The sequence below is a fragment of the Hemiscyllium ocellatum genome, chromosome 9, assembly GCF_020745735.1.
Source record: "Hemiscyllium ocellatum isolate sHemOce1 chromosome 9, sHemOce1.pat.X.cur, whole genome shotgun sequence".
Taxonomy (NCBI): domain Eukaryota; kingdom Metazoa; phylum Chordata; class Chondrichthyes; order Orectolobiformes; family Hemiscylliidae; genus Hemiscyllium; species Hemiscyllium ocellatum.
The window spans coordinates 103238171-103253975 of NC_083409.1; the positions used below are offsets into that span (position 1 = coordinate 103238171).

The 15805-nt window shown below is 43.9% G+C and overlaps 1 protein-coding gene across 3 annotated transcripts in view; it reads left to right on the plus strand.

The window, feature by feature from the left end:
• Positions 1-15805, plus strand: part of LOC132818849 (protein BCAP-like) — an 86321-nt gene that overhangs the window by 12319 nt on the left and 58197 nt on the right. For all 3 annotated transcript variants that reach the window (XM_060829983.1, XM_060829984.1, XM_060829985.1), the window contains 5 exons: positions 1820-1946; positions 10296-10427; positions 13047-13121; positions 13247-13318; positions 13412-13528. In XM_060829983.1, coding sequence (XP_060685966.1) covers positions 1820-1946; positions 10296-10427; positions 13047-13121; positions 13247-13318; positions 13412-13528 — 523 coding nt within the window. The remainder of the gene's footprint in view (positions 1-1819; positions 1947-10295; positions 10428-13046; positions 13122-13246; positions 13319-13411; positions 13529-15805) is intronic.

Below are 15805 nucleotides of genomic sequence, written 5' to 3' on the forward strand. Positions count from 1 at the left end.
CTGCAGTCTTCCCTTTCATGTTGTTAATTTCATCTGCCTTGTGTAGTTTCCTCAGGAATGCTGTAATGTGGTTTGTTAGCTGCGGAGTTGGGTCCATCGCCACCTGTTGGTAGGTGTCAGTATCGCTTAGTTGTGTGCTCGCTTTTTCAATGTACTGTGTTCTGTTCAGGATGTTGGTCATGCGCCCTTTGTCTGCCGGTAGGATTACAATATTTCTGTCTTTTCTGAGTCCTTCCAGGGCTTTCTTCTCAAGTGTGTTGAGGGTATTCCCTTCTTTCTTTCTGCTTAGTGTTGGTGCTACCATCTGATCTGCTGGGTTTCTTCTACAAGTCTGTTGTCTTTGAGGGTGGATTCCAGTGCGGCTAGAAAGTTCCTTTTGCCTATGTCCCTGTGGTTGTAGTCCATCCTTCCGTATCTGTGAGTGGTCAGTCCGACAGGTTCTTTATCCAGATTTGTCTGTGTCATTACTGTGTGTGAGCTCAGTTAGTTTTTCTTGTCAGGCCAGTCCTTTCTTTGTTCTGGTCTGCTGTTGTTTAATGCAGGTGGCTTATTCTAACATAGTTATCCATTCATGGTAGGTCACGTTAGTGTACAGAGGTTTTTGGCATGAAATGACCACCAGGTATCATGGTAACCCATCAACCTACTACTGCACTAAAACAATTTAAATGACACCGTACCCACAGCCAGCAGAACAAGCATAATATGCAAATATCTTGCAAGGACTGCAACAAATATTACATTGGACAAATTAGCAGGGAGCTAGCCAGCAGGATACATGAGCTCCAACTCGTCATCAAAGACATGACCAACTATCACTGGTATCCATACACACAGATGAAGAGGGACACCAGTCCACCTTGGGACACGCTTAAACAGAGACATGCATGGGATTTCCTAGAGACCTGGCATTCAAACCAGAACACCATTAACAAACATTTCAATTTGAACACCATTTACCAACCTCTCAAAAAAAGAACCGGAAGTGATATCACCCACCACAACAGACCAAGGAACATAACTAGCAGGTGGGACAGAACAGCAGTGCTTCACTGAAAGCTCACTGATAATGTTACCCAACGTGGTGATGAAATGTCTGAGAACAAATCCACTAGCTCAGCGAGCAAACCGATAACCAGATCCAGGAAATTTTAGCAAGTCAATCTTGCAGACGTGAACAGAACACAATTACCTTGAATCTTGTGCCAAATTATCATAGTCTCGAGTTTGTTTTTGGATATTGCTGATAGATCGTAGAATCATCAAATCACACAGTACAGAAAAGGCCCTCAACTCATCGAGCTTGTACCACACAAAACATTCACTGCTACCTACACTACTGCCATGGTCCTGCACATGACACTTCAAGCGCTCATCCAAGTACGTTTTAAAGGTTTCTGGCCTCTACTACCCTCCCCAGCTATGTATTCTAGATCCCCACAACTTTCTGATTGACAATTGTTTCCTTAGATCATCTCTAAACCTCTTGCCTTTCACTTGACCCTTTGATTTGGAGGAGTAGCTGTATACTATTCACCATGTCCAGGTCCCTCATAATCTTATACACTTCCATCAGGTTCCCCTGCAACCTTCTCTGTTCCAAATAAAAACAACCTGAGCTTATCCAGACTGTCCTCATTGATGAAATGCTCCATCTCAGGCAACATCCTGGTAAATCTCCTCTCCAGAGCAATCACATCCTTCCTGGACTGAAAGGTGTTAAATGGTGATGCTTGCAGTAATTTCGAGGCCTGAGGCAAGTTTCGTCTTGAATCTACAGTTATTGATCTGTTCTGATATGGCTTCTGCTGTTATTCAGGATGGAAAAGGAAACCCTTGCTGAGGAGAACTTGCTGTTGACTGCACTCAAAGAAGCTGAAATTACATCAATATCTGTAGCAGAACAAGTGGCAACATTTCGGAACTCCATTGCTGAAGTAATGCAGGTACGTACAAAGTACAGCAATCAAATAGTGAAACTCTCAGTGATATTAATGTTTAGCAATTGCGCCATGCAGCAGTTGATCCCCTGTGGTGAATGATACATAGAGTAAAAAATCTTAGATAGAAAAATAAATCTTCGCATTTCCCATTTTCTGAAGTGATTCTATGGTTGTCTTGCAGCAAAAATTAAGTAGTAGTTAGTACGGCTGCCTCACTGCGCCAGGGGCCCGGGTTCAATTCCAGCTTTGGACAACTGTCTGTGTAGAGTTTGCACATTCTCTGCGTGGGTTTCCTCCGGGTGCTCCAGTTTGCTCCCACAATCCAAAGATGTGCAGTTTAGCTGGATTGACCATGCAAAATTGCCCATTGTGTCAAGGGATGTGTAAGTTAGATGTGTTAACATTGGGAAATGTAGGGTTACAGGGAAAGACAATAGACAATAGGTGCAGGAGTAGGCCATTCTGCCCTTTGAGCCTGCACCACCATTCATAATGATCATGGCTGATCATTCTTAATCAGTATCCTGTTCCTGCCTTATCTCCATAACCCTTGATTCCACTATCCTTGAGAGCTCTATCCAACTCTTTCTTAAATGAATCCAGAGACTGGGCTTCCACTGCCCTCTGGGGCAGAGCATTCCACACAGCCACCACTCTCTGGGTGAAGAAGTTTCTCCTAATCTCTGTTCTAAATGGTGTACCCCGTATTTTAAGCTGTGTCCTCTGGTTTGGCACTCACCCATCAGCAGAAACATGTTTCCTGCCTCCAGAGTGTCCAATCCTTTAATAATCTTATATGTCTCAATCAGATCCCCTCTTAGTCTTCTAAACTCAAGGGTATACAAGCCCAGTCACTCCAATCTTTCAGCGTAAGGTAGACCCGCCATTCCAGGAATTGACCTCGTGAACCTACACTACACTCCCTCAATAGCCAGAATGTCTTTCCTCAAATTTGGGGACCAGAACTGCACACAGTACCCCAGGTGCGGTCTCACCAGGGCCCTGTACAGCTGCAGAAGAACCTCTTTGCTTCTATACTCAATCTCTCTTGTTATGAAGGCCAGCATGCTGTTAGCCTTCTTCACTACCTGCTGTACCTGCATGCTTACCTTCATTGACTGGTGTACAAGAACACCCAGATCTCTCTGTACTGCCCCTTTACCTAAATTGATTCCATTTAGGTAGTAATCTGCCTTCCCGTTCTTGCCACCAAAGTGGATAACCAAACATTTAGCCACATTAAACTGCATCTGCCATGCATCTGCCCACTCACCTAACCTGTCCAGGTCACCCTGTAATCTCCTAACATCCTCCTCACATTTCACCCTGCCACCCAGCTTATTATCATCAGCAAATTTGCTAATGTTATTACTAATACCATCTTCTATATCATTAACATATATTGTAAAAAGCTGCGGTCCCAGCATGGATCCCTGCGGTACCCCACTGGTCACTGCCTGCCATTCCGAAATGGAGCCGTTTATCACTATTGTTTGTTTCCTATCAGCCAACCAACTTTCAATCCAAGTTAGTACTTTGCCCCCAATACCATGGGCCCTAATTTTGCTCACTAACCTCCTATGTCGGACTTTATCAAAAGTTTTCTGAAAGTCCAGGTACACTACATCTACTGGATCTCCCTCGTCCATCTTCAAAGTTACATCCTCAAAAAAGTCCAGAAGATTAGTTAAGCATGATTTCCCCTTCATAAATCCATGCTGACTCTGACCTATCCTGTTACTACTATCTAGATGTGTTGTAATTTCATCCTTTATAATAGACTCCAGCATCTTTCCCACCACTGAGGTCAGACTAACTGGTCTATACTTTCCTGCTTTCTCTCTCCCACCTTTCTTAAAGGGTGGGGGGTGCTCACTGGAGGGTCGATATGGTCTTAAGATTAGATTAGATTAGATTAGATTATTTACAGTGTGGAAACAGGCCCTTCGGCCCAACAAGTCCACACCGACCCGCTGAAGCGCAACCCACCCAGACCCATTCCCCTGCATTTACCCCTTACCTAACACTACGGGCAATTTAGCATGGCCAGTTCACCTTACCCGCACATCTTTGGACTGTGGGAGGAAACCGGAGCACCCGGAGGAAACCCACGCAGACACGGGGAGAACGTGCAAACTCCACACAGTCAGTCACCTGAGGCAGGAATTGAACTCAGGTCCCTGGCGCTGTGAGGCAGCAGTGCTAACCACTGAGCCACCATGCCGCCTTGTTGGGCCGGTTTCCACATTGTAGGGATCCTACGGATTTATTGCCGTTTTGATTATTGATGTCCAGTAGTGGCATTTCACTAGGTCTGTATTAGTTGGTTACCACTGAAGACCTGCAAAGCTGTAAGCTGTACAAATAGATGCATTAACCACAAACCACAAACTAGTGCTGTGTCCAGGGCATGTTTGTTTAATTGTTTGTGGGCCAGCATTTATTGCCCGTCCTTAGTCACCTTTGAGAAGGTGGGGGGTTGAACTGCCTTCTTGAACTGTTGCAGGCCATGCTGTGGGTTGACCCACAATGCCTTTGTGGAGGGAATCCCAGGATTTTAACCCACCGACAGTGAAGGAACAGCGATATATTTCCAAGTCAGGATGGTGAGTGGTTCGGGGGTGAACTAGCAGGTGGTGGTGTACCCATGTACCTGCAACTCTTGTCCTTCTAGATGGAAGTGGTCGTGGGTTTGGAAGTTGGTATCTGAGGATTTTTGGTGAATTTCTGCAGTGCATCTCATTGACAGTACACACTGCTGCTGCTAAGCGTCAGTAGTGAAGGGAGTAGATGTTTGTGGTTGTGGTGCCAGTTAAGGAGGCTGCTTTGTTCTGAATGTTAATATTCTATATGTTTAATTTTAATTTGACTCTTATTTTAGTTTGAGCCAAAACGAAAGACTTATACCTATTGGTCTATCTTGACACTAGAAAAGATTAGATTAGATTACTTACAATGTGGAAACAGGCCCTTCAGCCCTACAAGTCCACGCCGACTCGCAACCCACCCACACATTTACCCCTTATCTATCCCTATGGGCAATTTAGCATAGCCAATTCACCTGACCCGCACATCTTTGGACTGTGGGAGGAAACCGGAGTACCTGGAGGAAACCCACGCAGACACAGGGAGAATGTGCAAACTCCACACAATCAGTCGCCTGAGGCGGGAATTGAACCCGGGTCTCTGGCGCTGTGAGGCAGCAGTGCTAACCACTGTGCCACCGTGCCGCCCTCAGAAAAGGCTGAGGTCTGCCTAATTTAGGTTTCCTAAGGTAAGGGAAGGGTTTGAAAGGATATACATGGAAAAGCAGTTGTCCTACATACAGGTTGAAGGACAGAACTAGAATTATAAGTGTAAGAAGATTGTTAATAAATTCCACAGGGAAGTTGAGAGAAACTTCCCTTGAGGTTTTCTTTTCACTCATTTATGAGATGAGTGATGCTGGATAGGCCAGAATGTACTGCCCAGAGGGCAGTTAAGAGTCAGCCATATTGCTATGGGTCTGGAGTCACATGTCGGCCAGCAATCTCTTTTCCTGAAGAGAATGAGTGAACCAGACTGTTTCTCCCACCCGCCTCCAGCAGGTGGCAGCAGTTTCATGGTCATCCTTAGTCCTGATTTTTACTGGATTCATCTTCCACAGTGAGATTGGAACCCAGCTATCTAGAACATTCCCTGGGCCTCTGGATTAACAGTCTAGCAATAATTCCATTAGGACATCGCTTCCCTTGCTCCCACAAGAATACATAAGGTGAATAGAAGCATTTGAAATAAGTATAAAAGAAATACAGTCTTGCTCCAGCCATACAGTGTACTGAATACGGTGTTAAAAATCACACAATACTGGGTTATAGTCCAACAATTTTATTTGGAAATACTAGCTTTTGGAATGCTGCTCCTTTATCAGGTAGCTGTGGAGCAGGATCATATGTACTGTGTACGGTTTTCGTCTCTAAAGGGATATACTTCCACAGGAAGCATTTCACACAGCTGGTTCCCAGGATGAAGGGGATGAGTTTTGAGGAGAAGTTTATTGGGTTATACCTGATTAGATTCCCTACAGCACAGAAACAGGCCCTTCAGCCCAACAAGTCCACACCGACCCTCCGAAGAGTAACCCACCCAGACCCATTTCCCCCTGACCAATGCACCTAGCACTATGGACAAATTAGCATGGCCAATCCGCCTGGCCAGCACATCTTTGTGACTGTGGGAGGAATCCAGAGGAAACCCACGCAGACACGGGGAGAATGTGCAAACTCCACACAGACAGTCACCCAAGGCTGGAATCGAACCTGGGTCCCTGGCGGTATGAGGCTACAGTGCTAACCACTGAACCACCGGGCTGTCCATTGGCAAGCAGAAGAATGAGAGGTGATCATACTGAAGCATATCAGTTTCCACTGCGGCTTGACAATAGATGTTGGACAGATCAGAAATTGCAGGACAAAAGTCAGCAGCTCTGTGGAGAGAAATCAGAGTTAACATTTCAGGTCCAGTGACCCTTCTTCAGAACTGATTCTAGCTGGGGAAGGGTTGGTATATATGCAAAGGTTTGGTGGTGAGGGGGGGAGGAGTTAACGATTAACGACAGGTAGAGGCGGATCTCAGGGAGGGAGGAAAACTGTTGGGCAGATAAAGGAATGGGTAAAGGTCAGCCTGGGAGTGTCAGTAGCTGTTAATAGGGACTGTTAGTGGCTGACAGTGGGGGCAGCCTATGTGATGACAAGGTCAGGTGGGTGGGGTTTGGGTAAGGACATAGGACAAGGAGCTGAGGTCGTAAAATTATTGAACTTGATATTCAGTTCTGCGAGGTCCCCAAGAAACTTAGCTGTTGTTATTCCAGATGTGGAAACAGACCCTTCGGTCCAACCTGTCCATGCCGACCAGATATCCCAACCCAATCTAGTCCCACCTGCCAGCACCTGGCCCATATCCCTCCAAACCCTTCCTATTCATATACCCATCCAAATGCCTTTTAAATGTTGCAATTGTACCAGCCTCCACCACTTCCTCTGGCAGCTCATATAACTCTATGACTCAATGTTGCACTGATCTTCACTAGAGCACTGTAACAAGCCTGAGACATAGGTGTTGGCCGGGGAACATGATAGTGTGTTGAAATGGCAGGTAACCGAAAGCTCAGAGTCAATCCTGCTGTCAGAACATTCTTCTGATTCCCAGCATCTGCAGTTCTTTGGGATTTTTTTTCATGATGGAAGGATATTATACAGGGCCTTGGTGAGGCCAGACTTTGAGTACTGTGTGAAGTTTTGGTCTCCTAGTCTGAGGAAGAACATTCTTGCTATTGAGGGAACCCAGCGATTGTTCACCACACTGATTCCCGGGATGGCAGGACTGAGGTATGAGGAAAGACTGGATCGACTGGGCTTGTACTCGCTGGGACTGAGGTGGGGATCTCATAGAAATAAATAAAATCCTGATGGAATTGGACAGACTAGATGCAGGAAGAATGTTCCTGATGTTGGGGAAGTCCAGAACTAGAGGCCACAGTCTAAGAAAAAGGGGTAAGCCATTCAGGACTGAGAGGAGGAAGAATTTCTTCATTCAGAGAATCGCGAACTTGTGGAATTCAGTACCACAGGAAGCTGTTGGGGCCAGTTCATTATATTTATTCAAGAGGAAGCTGGACGTAGTCCTTGCAGCTAAAGGGATTAAGGGGTATGGGGAGAAGGCAGGAGTGGGATACTCAGATTGCATGATCAGCCATGATCATATTGAATGGTGGTGCAGGCTCAAGGGGCTGAATGGCTTCCTCCTGCACCTGTTTTCTATGTTTCTTCTTGTGGCAGGCTTTAGAATGGGGGGGCACAGTATAAAAATAGGCAGTGTCTGCTGACAGCTGTGTACGTGGCTAACCTGGGTGTGCACAATTCCTGCCCTGATAAGTCACCTCTGCAACATTTGGATAACACCCAATGCAAAGGCTGCATCAACTCTCTCGTTCTACAGTGCACTGAGTGCTGGGCGCGGTTTTGGTTTGTGAAGGAAAATGGAAGAAGCACATAACGTGTGAAGAGATGAAGCTGAAAATATTGAAACTTGGTTCAGTGGGGAGTGTAGGGGGAGGAGACGGAGAAGAGTCAAGATGAGGTGGTGAAACAGCATGGGGGCGATTCCCCTCCCCCTTTCTGCCCTCTCCGGTCTCTCTCCCCATTCCCCTCATCATTCACAGTCCCACTTCTTTCTCGAGATTAAATAAATGCTTCAAAGTGAAGGTATCCCCAGGTTGCAGCAAACACAGTATGTCTGAATTTTACTTTGTGTGAACGGAAAAGACCAGCTCCAAGACTAATATCGTAAACTTAAGTTAGGGCAACGGGGTGGACATGCAAGCTGAGCTCGGTGAAATGGATTGTCATGCTAAGCTAAAAGATTAATCAGTAGAGATAGAACATAGAACATAGAAAAATACAGCGTAGTACAGGCCCTTCGTCCCTCGATGTTGCACTGATCCAAGCCCACCTAACCTACACTAGCCCACTATCCTCCATATGCCTATCCAATGCCCGTTTAAATGCCCATAAAGAGGGAGAGTCCACCACTGTTGCTGGCAGGGCATTCCATGAACTCATGACTCGCTGAGTAAAGAATCTACCCCTAACATCAGTCCTATACCTCCTATTCCTTAATTTAAAGCTATGCCCCCTCGTAATATCTGACTCCATACGTCGAAAATGATTCTCATGGTCAACCCTATCTAAACCACTAATCATCTTGTACACCTCTATCAAGTCACCCTTAAACCTTCTTTTCTCCAATGAAAACAGCCCCAAGTGCATCAGCCTTTCCTCATACGATCTTCCTACCATACCAGGCAACATCCTGGTAAACCTCCTTTGCACCCCGTTCCAGTGCCTCCACATCCTTCCTATAGTATGGCGACCAAAACTGCACACAATACTCCAGATGCGGCCGCACCAGAGTCTTATACAACTGCAATATGACCTCAGGACTCAGGAACTCAATTCCTCTATCAATAAAAGCCAGTACACCATATGCCTTCTTCACAGCACTATTTACCTGGGTGGCAACTTTCAGAGATCTGTGTACATGGACACCAAGATCCCTCTGCTCATCCACACGACCAAGTATCTGACCATTAGCCCAGTACCCCATCTTCTTGTTACTCTTAAGATGAAGTTATGGACATGTGAGGGGATATTTCAGAACTATCAGAGTATGTATATTCCTCCAATAAATTCCTACAAGAAACTAGGGAAAGCATCAAACTTAAGGAAGAATATAATTGTCCAAAGATAAGCAGCAGGTCAAATGATTTGTTAGAATATAAAGAACAGTAGATCATAATTAAAGTGTTAATAAAGAAAAGGACATAGGAGAAGGCGCTGAGGTCCTAAAATGGTTGAACTTGGTACTGAGTCCTGTAGCTTCCCTCCCCATCACCCCACTCCCATCATTTGTGTACCCTCCCCCCACCACCTTGTTCAACCCCTCTTCTCTGGCTGCCCCCGCTCCCCCCCCCTCCCATTCTTGGTTGCATTGTCCCAGCCACAGTCACACCCACGTCCTGGTTAAATGTGCATGTGTGAATTTAGAAGGTGCACAGGACCCATGAGCCACTATTAAAATAAGAGGATTCCTATTTAACTTAGAGATGAGGGCAAATTTTCTCAGTATTTTGAGTTCTCCATCTCAGAGACTGGGTCAATGTGTATATCCAAAGCCGAGTTCTTAGAGTCAAAGAACCATCGAGTCCCTGTAGTGTGGATGCAGGCCATTCTGCCCATTGAGTCCACAATGACACTCCGAAGAGCATCCCACCCAGACTAGCTCCCTCCATCCCTGTATTTCCCATGGCTAATACATCTCACCTGCACACCTTTGGACTCTAGGAGGAAACCGGAGCACCTGGAGGAAACCCACGCAGTCACAGGGAGAACATGCAAACTCCACACAGACAGTCGCCTAAGGGTTTAATTGAACCTGAGTCCCTAGCGTTGTGAGGCAGCTATGTTAACCACTGTGCCACGGTGCTGCCCAAATTAGATAGATATTTGATCAACGTGGGAGTGGAAGGTAATGGGGACAGGCAGTAAAGTTTTGTTAAATCTACAATCAGATCAGCCATTGACCTTATTAAATGGTTAAGCTGGCTTGATGGTCTAAATGGCCTCACCCTTCTCTTTCTTATGATCTTAAGTTGGGGAAGAAGTAGAGTATGTTGATGGGGTCATGTGAAGGGCGATAAGAGGAGGGACATTAACACTGGCAAGCATCTGTCAGATTGAGTGCCTATGTCTGTCTGTAAGTTTTACATAATGATTAAAAATTAATTTAGCCCAGTGTATTTTGCCATCTTTGAAGGTGAATCAGATCCAAGCCTCGGGGTTTAGTGGATTTACTGAAGACAAGAACATGTTTTTAGAGAAGCTGGAAAATTTCAAGATTGCAAGTCAAAAGTTACAATTTCTCTTCAGGGAACGATGGATTTCCAAGGTAGGCGAAACTTTGTTGACCTTCAATGCGCACCCCCCACCCCACACTCCAAAAAATATGACCTCAGATAAAGTTACATCCTTGATGAATAACGGTGTGATCAATTGTGAGTATATAAAAAAGTTACAACTGTGTCGAGCACCTTTCAGTTGCCAGGGAAGTTCTGCGATTATTATGTTCTGTGTAAATCGCTAATTGTACGTTGAGAGTTTGACAGAATTTGGTTTTAGGCAAAAGGTGAGAGCATTTGTAAACTACAAACCTCGAGCCAAGGTTTGTGTTTCTGGATCTACTGTTAACCTGCCACTTGGTTTACAGAGTGACCACATTTCAAACATACTACTTTGGGCCTGAGGGACTACGGGATATCCTGGAGTTACCGATGTACCTTATCGGTCTACAAGTCTTTCCTTTGTCAGTGTTGCTGTCATTTGTGATTCCAGTAATTACTGAATCCCTGGCTGATTAACTGATGTGAATGGAGATAATACACACGAGCGAGGATAATACATCACCTTACTATGGAACATACAATGCCATTTTGTTTATAATTTCAAAAATATACTTTAGTCATAAAAAAAATTCTTCGCATATATACATAGTCACAAACGCAGTTTGGTTCTGTGCAGTAGCATAGCAAGTAAACAAACAAATATTGGAGTTTGACTCTATCCAAACAAACCAAAGATATTTTTTACTTGAAACACACTATATTTACATTCATTTGAGGCATAGAGGTCATTTTTTTAATTTCAAAAATGTACTTTATTCATAAAATATTTTGATGATCTGTACAATTGGTGGTGTCATTCATAGGCGCACCTCGCATTTCTTTATATACAGAGATCGGAATTAATCATTCGTATATACAGTTCTGTATGTTTACCATCCAGATATTTAGCTGAGGCTTCAGCAGAGCCCACTTACTGAGTGGGCCCCCTGTTCTTCTTTGGCAGGCAGACGTTACACGGTGGTCTTTCCCCACCGCGCCTTGGACGGCAGCTTTGAGGCCAATTTTTAAAAAATTTCAAAATACACTTTATTCATAGAAATAATTCTTTGTTACCTGTACAATTTGTCATGTCGTTCATAGATATATGCATTGCATCTCTTAACATTACAAAGAACAGATTGAATTAATCGAATTTACAGTTTTCCTATTTACAGTTCCCTTTATTAACCATCCAGTTTCTTATTATTTAGCTGTGGCTTCAGCGGAACCCACCTAGTGAGTGAGTGCCCTGTTATATGATAGCAAAGGAACCTTCTTTAATCCCCAGTTTATGGGGTTACCCATTGTCCATTTGACTGTCCTGTCTCTTGAGGCCAATGCTGTAACACAACCTTCAATTTCAGGAACTCTGCCTCAGAAATATTGCAAGAGGACTGAACTACCTCCTTCCAACACACACCTGCAGCTCATTTGACCCACGTTTGTTTGCCATGTTAAACATTTTCCCTTTGTCTTCCTCCCTGTAGTCTTTCACCTACAGTGGTGGAATATTTTCAAGATGGATTTGAGGATAGCTTTTGAAAAAAAAAACACATTCGACTGTTCTCACATCTGCCAATTTAAGTCAGGCAGCCAATAGGTTCATTAAGAACCTCATAGGCAATGGTTAACGGAACTTGGCAGGCATTATTCAGTCAGCATTCGAATTCCTGAAATGGTGAGGGGCTGATTAACTCTCTGGGCTCAGCATCTGATGGAAGGCTGGAGGAGAGTTCCATACATCCCCAAGAGGTCTGCCTGTTTGAGAATGTGTGTAACCAAAGGCCACTCTGTGTAGCAGCAGTGATAGCCTTGTTGTCTTTGGGTTGTATAATTAGTTTTCGCTTTCCTGTTGTAGTGCCCCCTCTGTTACTTACCACATATTGCAATCATCTGCTTCTATTAATCTGAACGGTGTTCTGATTCCTTGTTTTTGAAAAACCTATCCATCATCCATGGACAGGGAACTTGTTTCCATGCCAACTAGGGGAACGGTCAGGCCAAAAGTTCAGTGAATATTCCCAACCGGATACACAGGTTTGGGACCTGGGAATATTCCCAGCTCCTGTTTCCTGTCCCATTCCGCTCCAAATATTTCGCACAACTCGCTATTTTTGGAATACAGTCCCTATCATGTGGACAAATGCAGTAGCCCTTTTGCAGCAATAGTTATTTACTGCTTTCGAATAAATTCTGTCCTCTTTAATACTCGATTTCATTGAACTTCAACTACCCTCAGCTAAAGTACATGGTCATAATTTTATTAAAAGGCAAAGTATTAATTCAGCAGTATAATAAGATTTAATTTCTTCCATTACCCAATCTATCGTCTGCACAACTCACTAAGACTCCTATCAGCTCTTACTCATAGTGCCCTATGGTATTTATAATGTAAATATGCTATAATTGTTTTTTTTCTTCTGGCACACCAACTGGAGTTAAGTTAGTTTCTTGAGGAGAGGAATTACCTTAAATTCACAAGAAGGGGGATAATTCATGACTGCAATGATTATTTGAGTTGGGCTTTCCAAAGTTATTGTGGATAAGAATCAAAGATAATGGAATTTTTAGGCAGTTGCTTGTTTGGGAATGTGAGGCCACATTCTAATCTAAGTTTATCTTTCCAGCCTTGTGTGGATTGTACCAGCAAACAAATTGAAGTGCTGACACAGAAGCTGACAAGATGTGAAACTGAAAATATTGCAAGTATTTTACTTTCATCAATCCTAAAAGTAAACACATTGTTCTAAACTGGATCAAACACACAAAAGTGGATAGGTTTCATATGATTTTTGCACTAAAGTCGTGTCAAAACATTGTTTTGCAGCATTTGAAAAGAAAACTCCAGCATGTTGAGAGAAATGCGAAAGAAGCTATGGCACAATGTCAGATGGAAAAGGTACAAGGATATTGGAATTTTTCTTACATAACCAGAATAGATTAAATGATTTTTCACAGGGGTTAATTAATGCAAATTGCACTTTATTTCCAGGTTAATTCTTGCTTTGTAAAGCAGCTGTCGAAGTCTGCTGAAGCAACCCAAGCCCGTCTACAAGAGCAGCTTAGAAACAAAGATGGCAGGAACAAGAGAATGTCAAATCAGATCCTGGTAAGTTCTTCCTCAAAATAGGACAAATCTTGAATAAAATTGCAGTAAAATTAAAGGTTAAAGAATAATAAATCATTTTTACATTTGATGGACATAGTAGAAAATTTGAGACGGACTTTGAGGAAAATGACTGGCTATGATTTTTTCATCTTGAAAATCTCCATAGGCAACTCTACAGCCCCTAACTGTCTCGATTAACAGCTAATCACCCTCCTAGCTAGATTGTTATTCACTCATTTGTCTTTCCAACTGCTCTTCTCTCTCTTTGGGTTCTATCCCCACCTATCCTTACTCCTTACCACCTCCTTCCACCCTATCTTCTGTATATAAACCAACATTTTCCTAGCTACCATCAGTTCTGAGGAAGGGTCACTGGACCCAAAACGTTAACTCTGATTTCTGTCGATGTGGAGGGTCCTGTGTTGGACTGGGGTGGACCAGGTCAGAAGTCACACAACACCAGGTTTATACTCCAGCAGGTTTATTTGTAGTCACAAGCATTTGGAGCACTGCCCCTTCAAGTCTTCACCTGATGATGGAGCAGCGCTCCAAAAGCTTGTGATTTCAAATAAATCTGTTGCACTATAACCTTGTGTCATGTTACTTCTGACCTGATTTCTCTCCAGAGACGCTGCCAGACCTGCTGAGCTTTTCCAGCAATTTCTGTTTTTGTTTCTGATTTACAGCATCTGCAGTTCTTTGGGTTTTATTTATTTTCTGTAGATAATGTTTAGCGCATTAATAAGATGATCTGTAAGAGGTCTCAATTTGTGACCAACAAATAGTCTCACTCATGATGTGAAGCTATTGGCATGACACAGCACATAAGCATGGGCTTAACCAACGTACACAAGGAACTGAGCTCTGCACAATGGATTTGTACAATGGATTTTTTTCCCACATTTAAAGGTGCTGTGTAGATGCACGTTACTGGTGTGATAATTCTGACTTTTAAGGTCCACAACTTAACTCTTGAAGATGACAGCACCAACATGCTGGAAGAGATCGACAGGTCATGCAGCATACATGGAGAGAGAGCAAAGATTAATAGTTTGGAATTTGTTCATAACTTGTTCAGTTCTGGTTTTGTTGAGTCTTTCTCAGGGATATTTAGGGATGGCTGCTCAGTTCCGGCCTTGTCGGCAATGCTCACATCTTAAGCAATGAAGTGAATGAAAGGAATTGGTAACGGGCTCAAGGTGTTATGGACAGTGGGCAGGAAAGTGAAATTGAGCCCGAGGTCAGATCAGCTGGTTGTATTAATTGGAGAACAAAAGTACAGCTGATGCCAGCACACGTTGGCTCAGGGCAGAGTGTGATTGCAGTGGAGTCCTTAAGCAGTGGTTAGACCTGTATTTGGATATACAGAGGGTACTAATCCCTATTTTAGCGTTGGATACTGCTGGCCTTTCTCTTTGTCGAGGTTGGCTGTGTTCTAATTCATTATAAGCAGGTACCACGGTGATGTAAGCTGGAGAGCTGTATCCAGGTTAAAAACAAGATGCCTGTATACTGATATCTTTAATGTGCAAGTTGTCCCAACTTAAAGACAAAAGATGTACCAACAACAGCATCCTAGACCAGGCCAACATCCCCAGTATTGAGGTATTAACCCCCCATCCGCCCTCCCTGCATTTTCCCCCTCCTTCCAAAAAATCAGCTGGGCACATTGTCCCCATGATTAACATGAGACTCCCCAAGTTGGTACTCTACTCCCAGCTCTGAAACCGCAGGTGAGCCCCAGGTGCTCAGGGGAAGTGCTTCAGTGATAACCTCAAGGTCTCACAGGGAAGTGCAGCATTCCCACAGACACCTGGGAATCACTGGCCCAAGATCGTCCAAAGTGGAAGAGGAGCATTCTGGGAAGGCATCGAGCATCTCGAGACTTACCGTTGGGTACAAATGGGAGCCAGGGGAAAACAGCGAAAGGAGCATCCTACCCTCCACTTCCCATGACCACCACCTGCCCAACAGCCTGTAGTAGTGCAGCACCTACGGACTCACCCTGAGAGTGGAAGAGAGTCATTCTTGACTGCGAGGGACTGCTGTTGATGACAGAAACTTTGACAGTATGGTTCAGATCAGAGTGACAAACCATTCATATGGGTTAGAAATGGTCTGAGCTTTGAAATTTCAAATCAACTACAGATAGCTTTTGATTATGACTGTAATCTGTGTTGTGCAGACATTATTGTCCTCTAATAAATCTTCTTCCTAAGAGAATAGCAGCACTAATTCAGATTCTAAAACAATGTTTGACCCAGCTAATGGGACAAG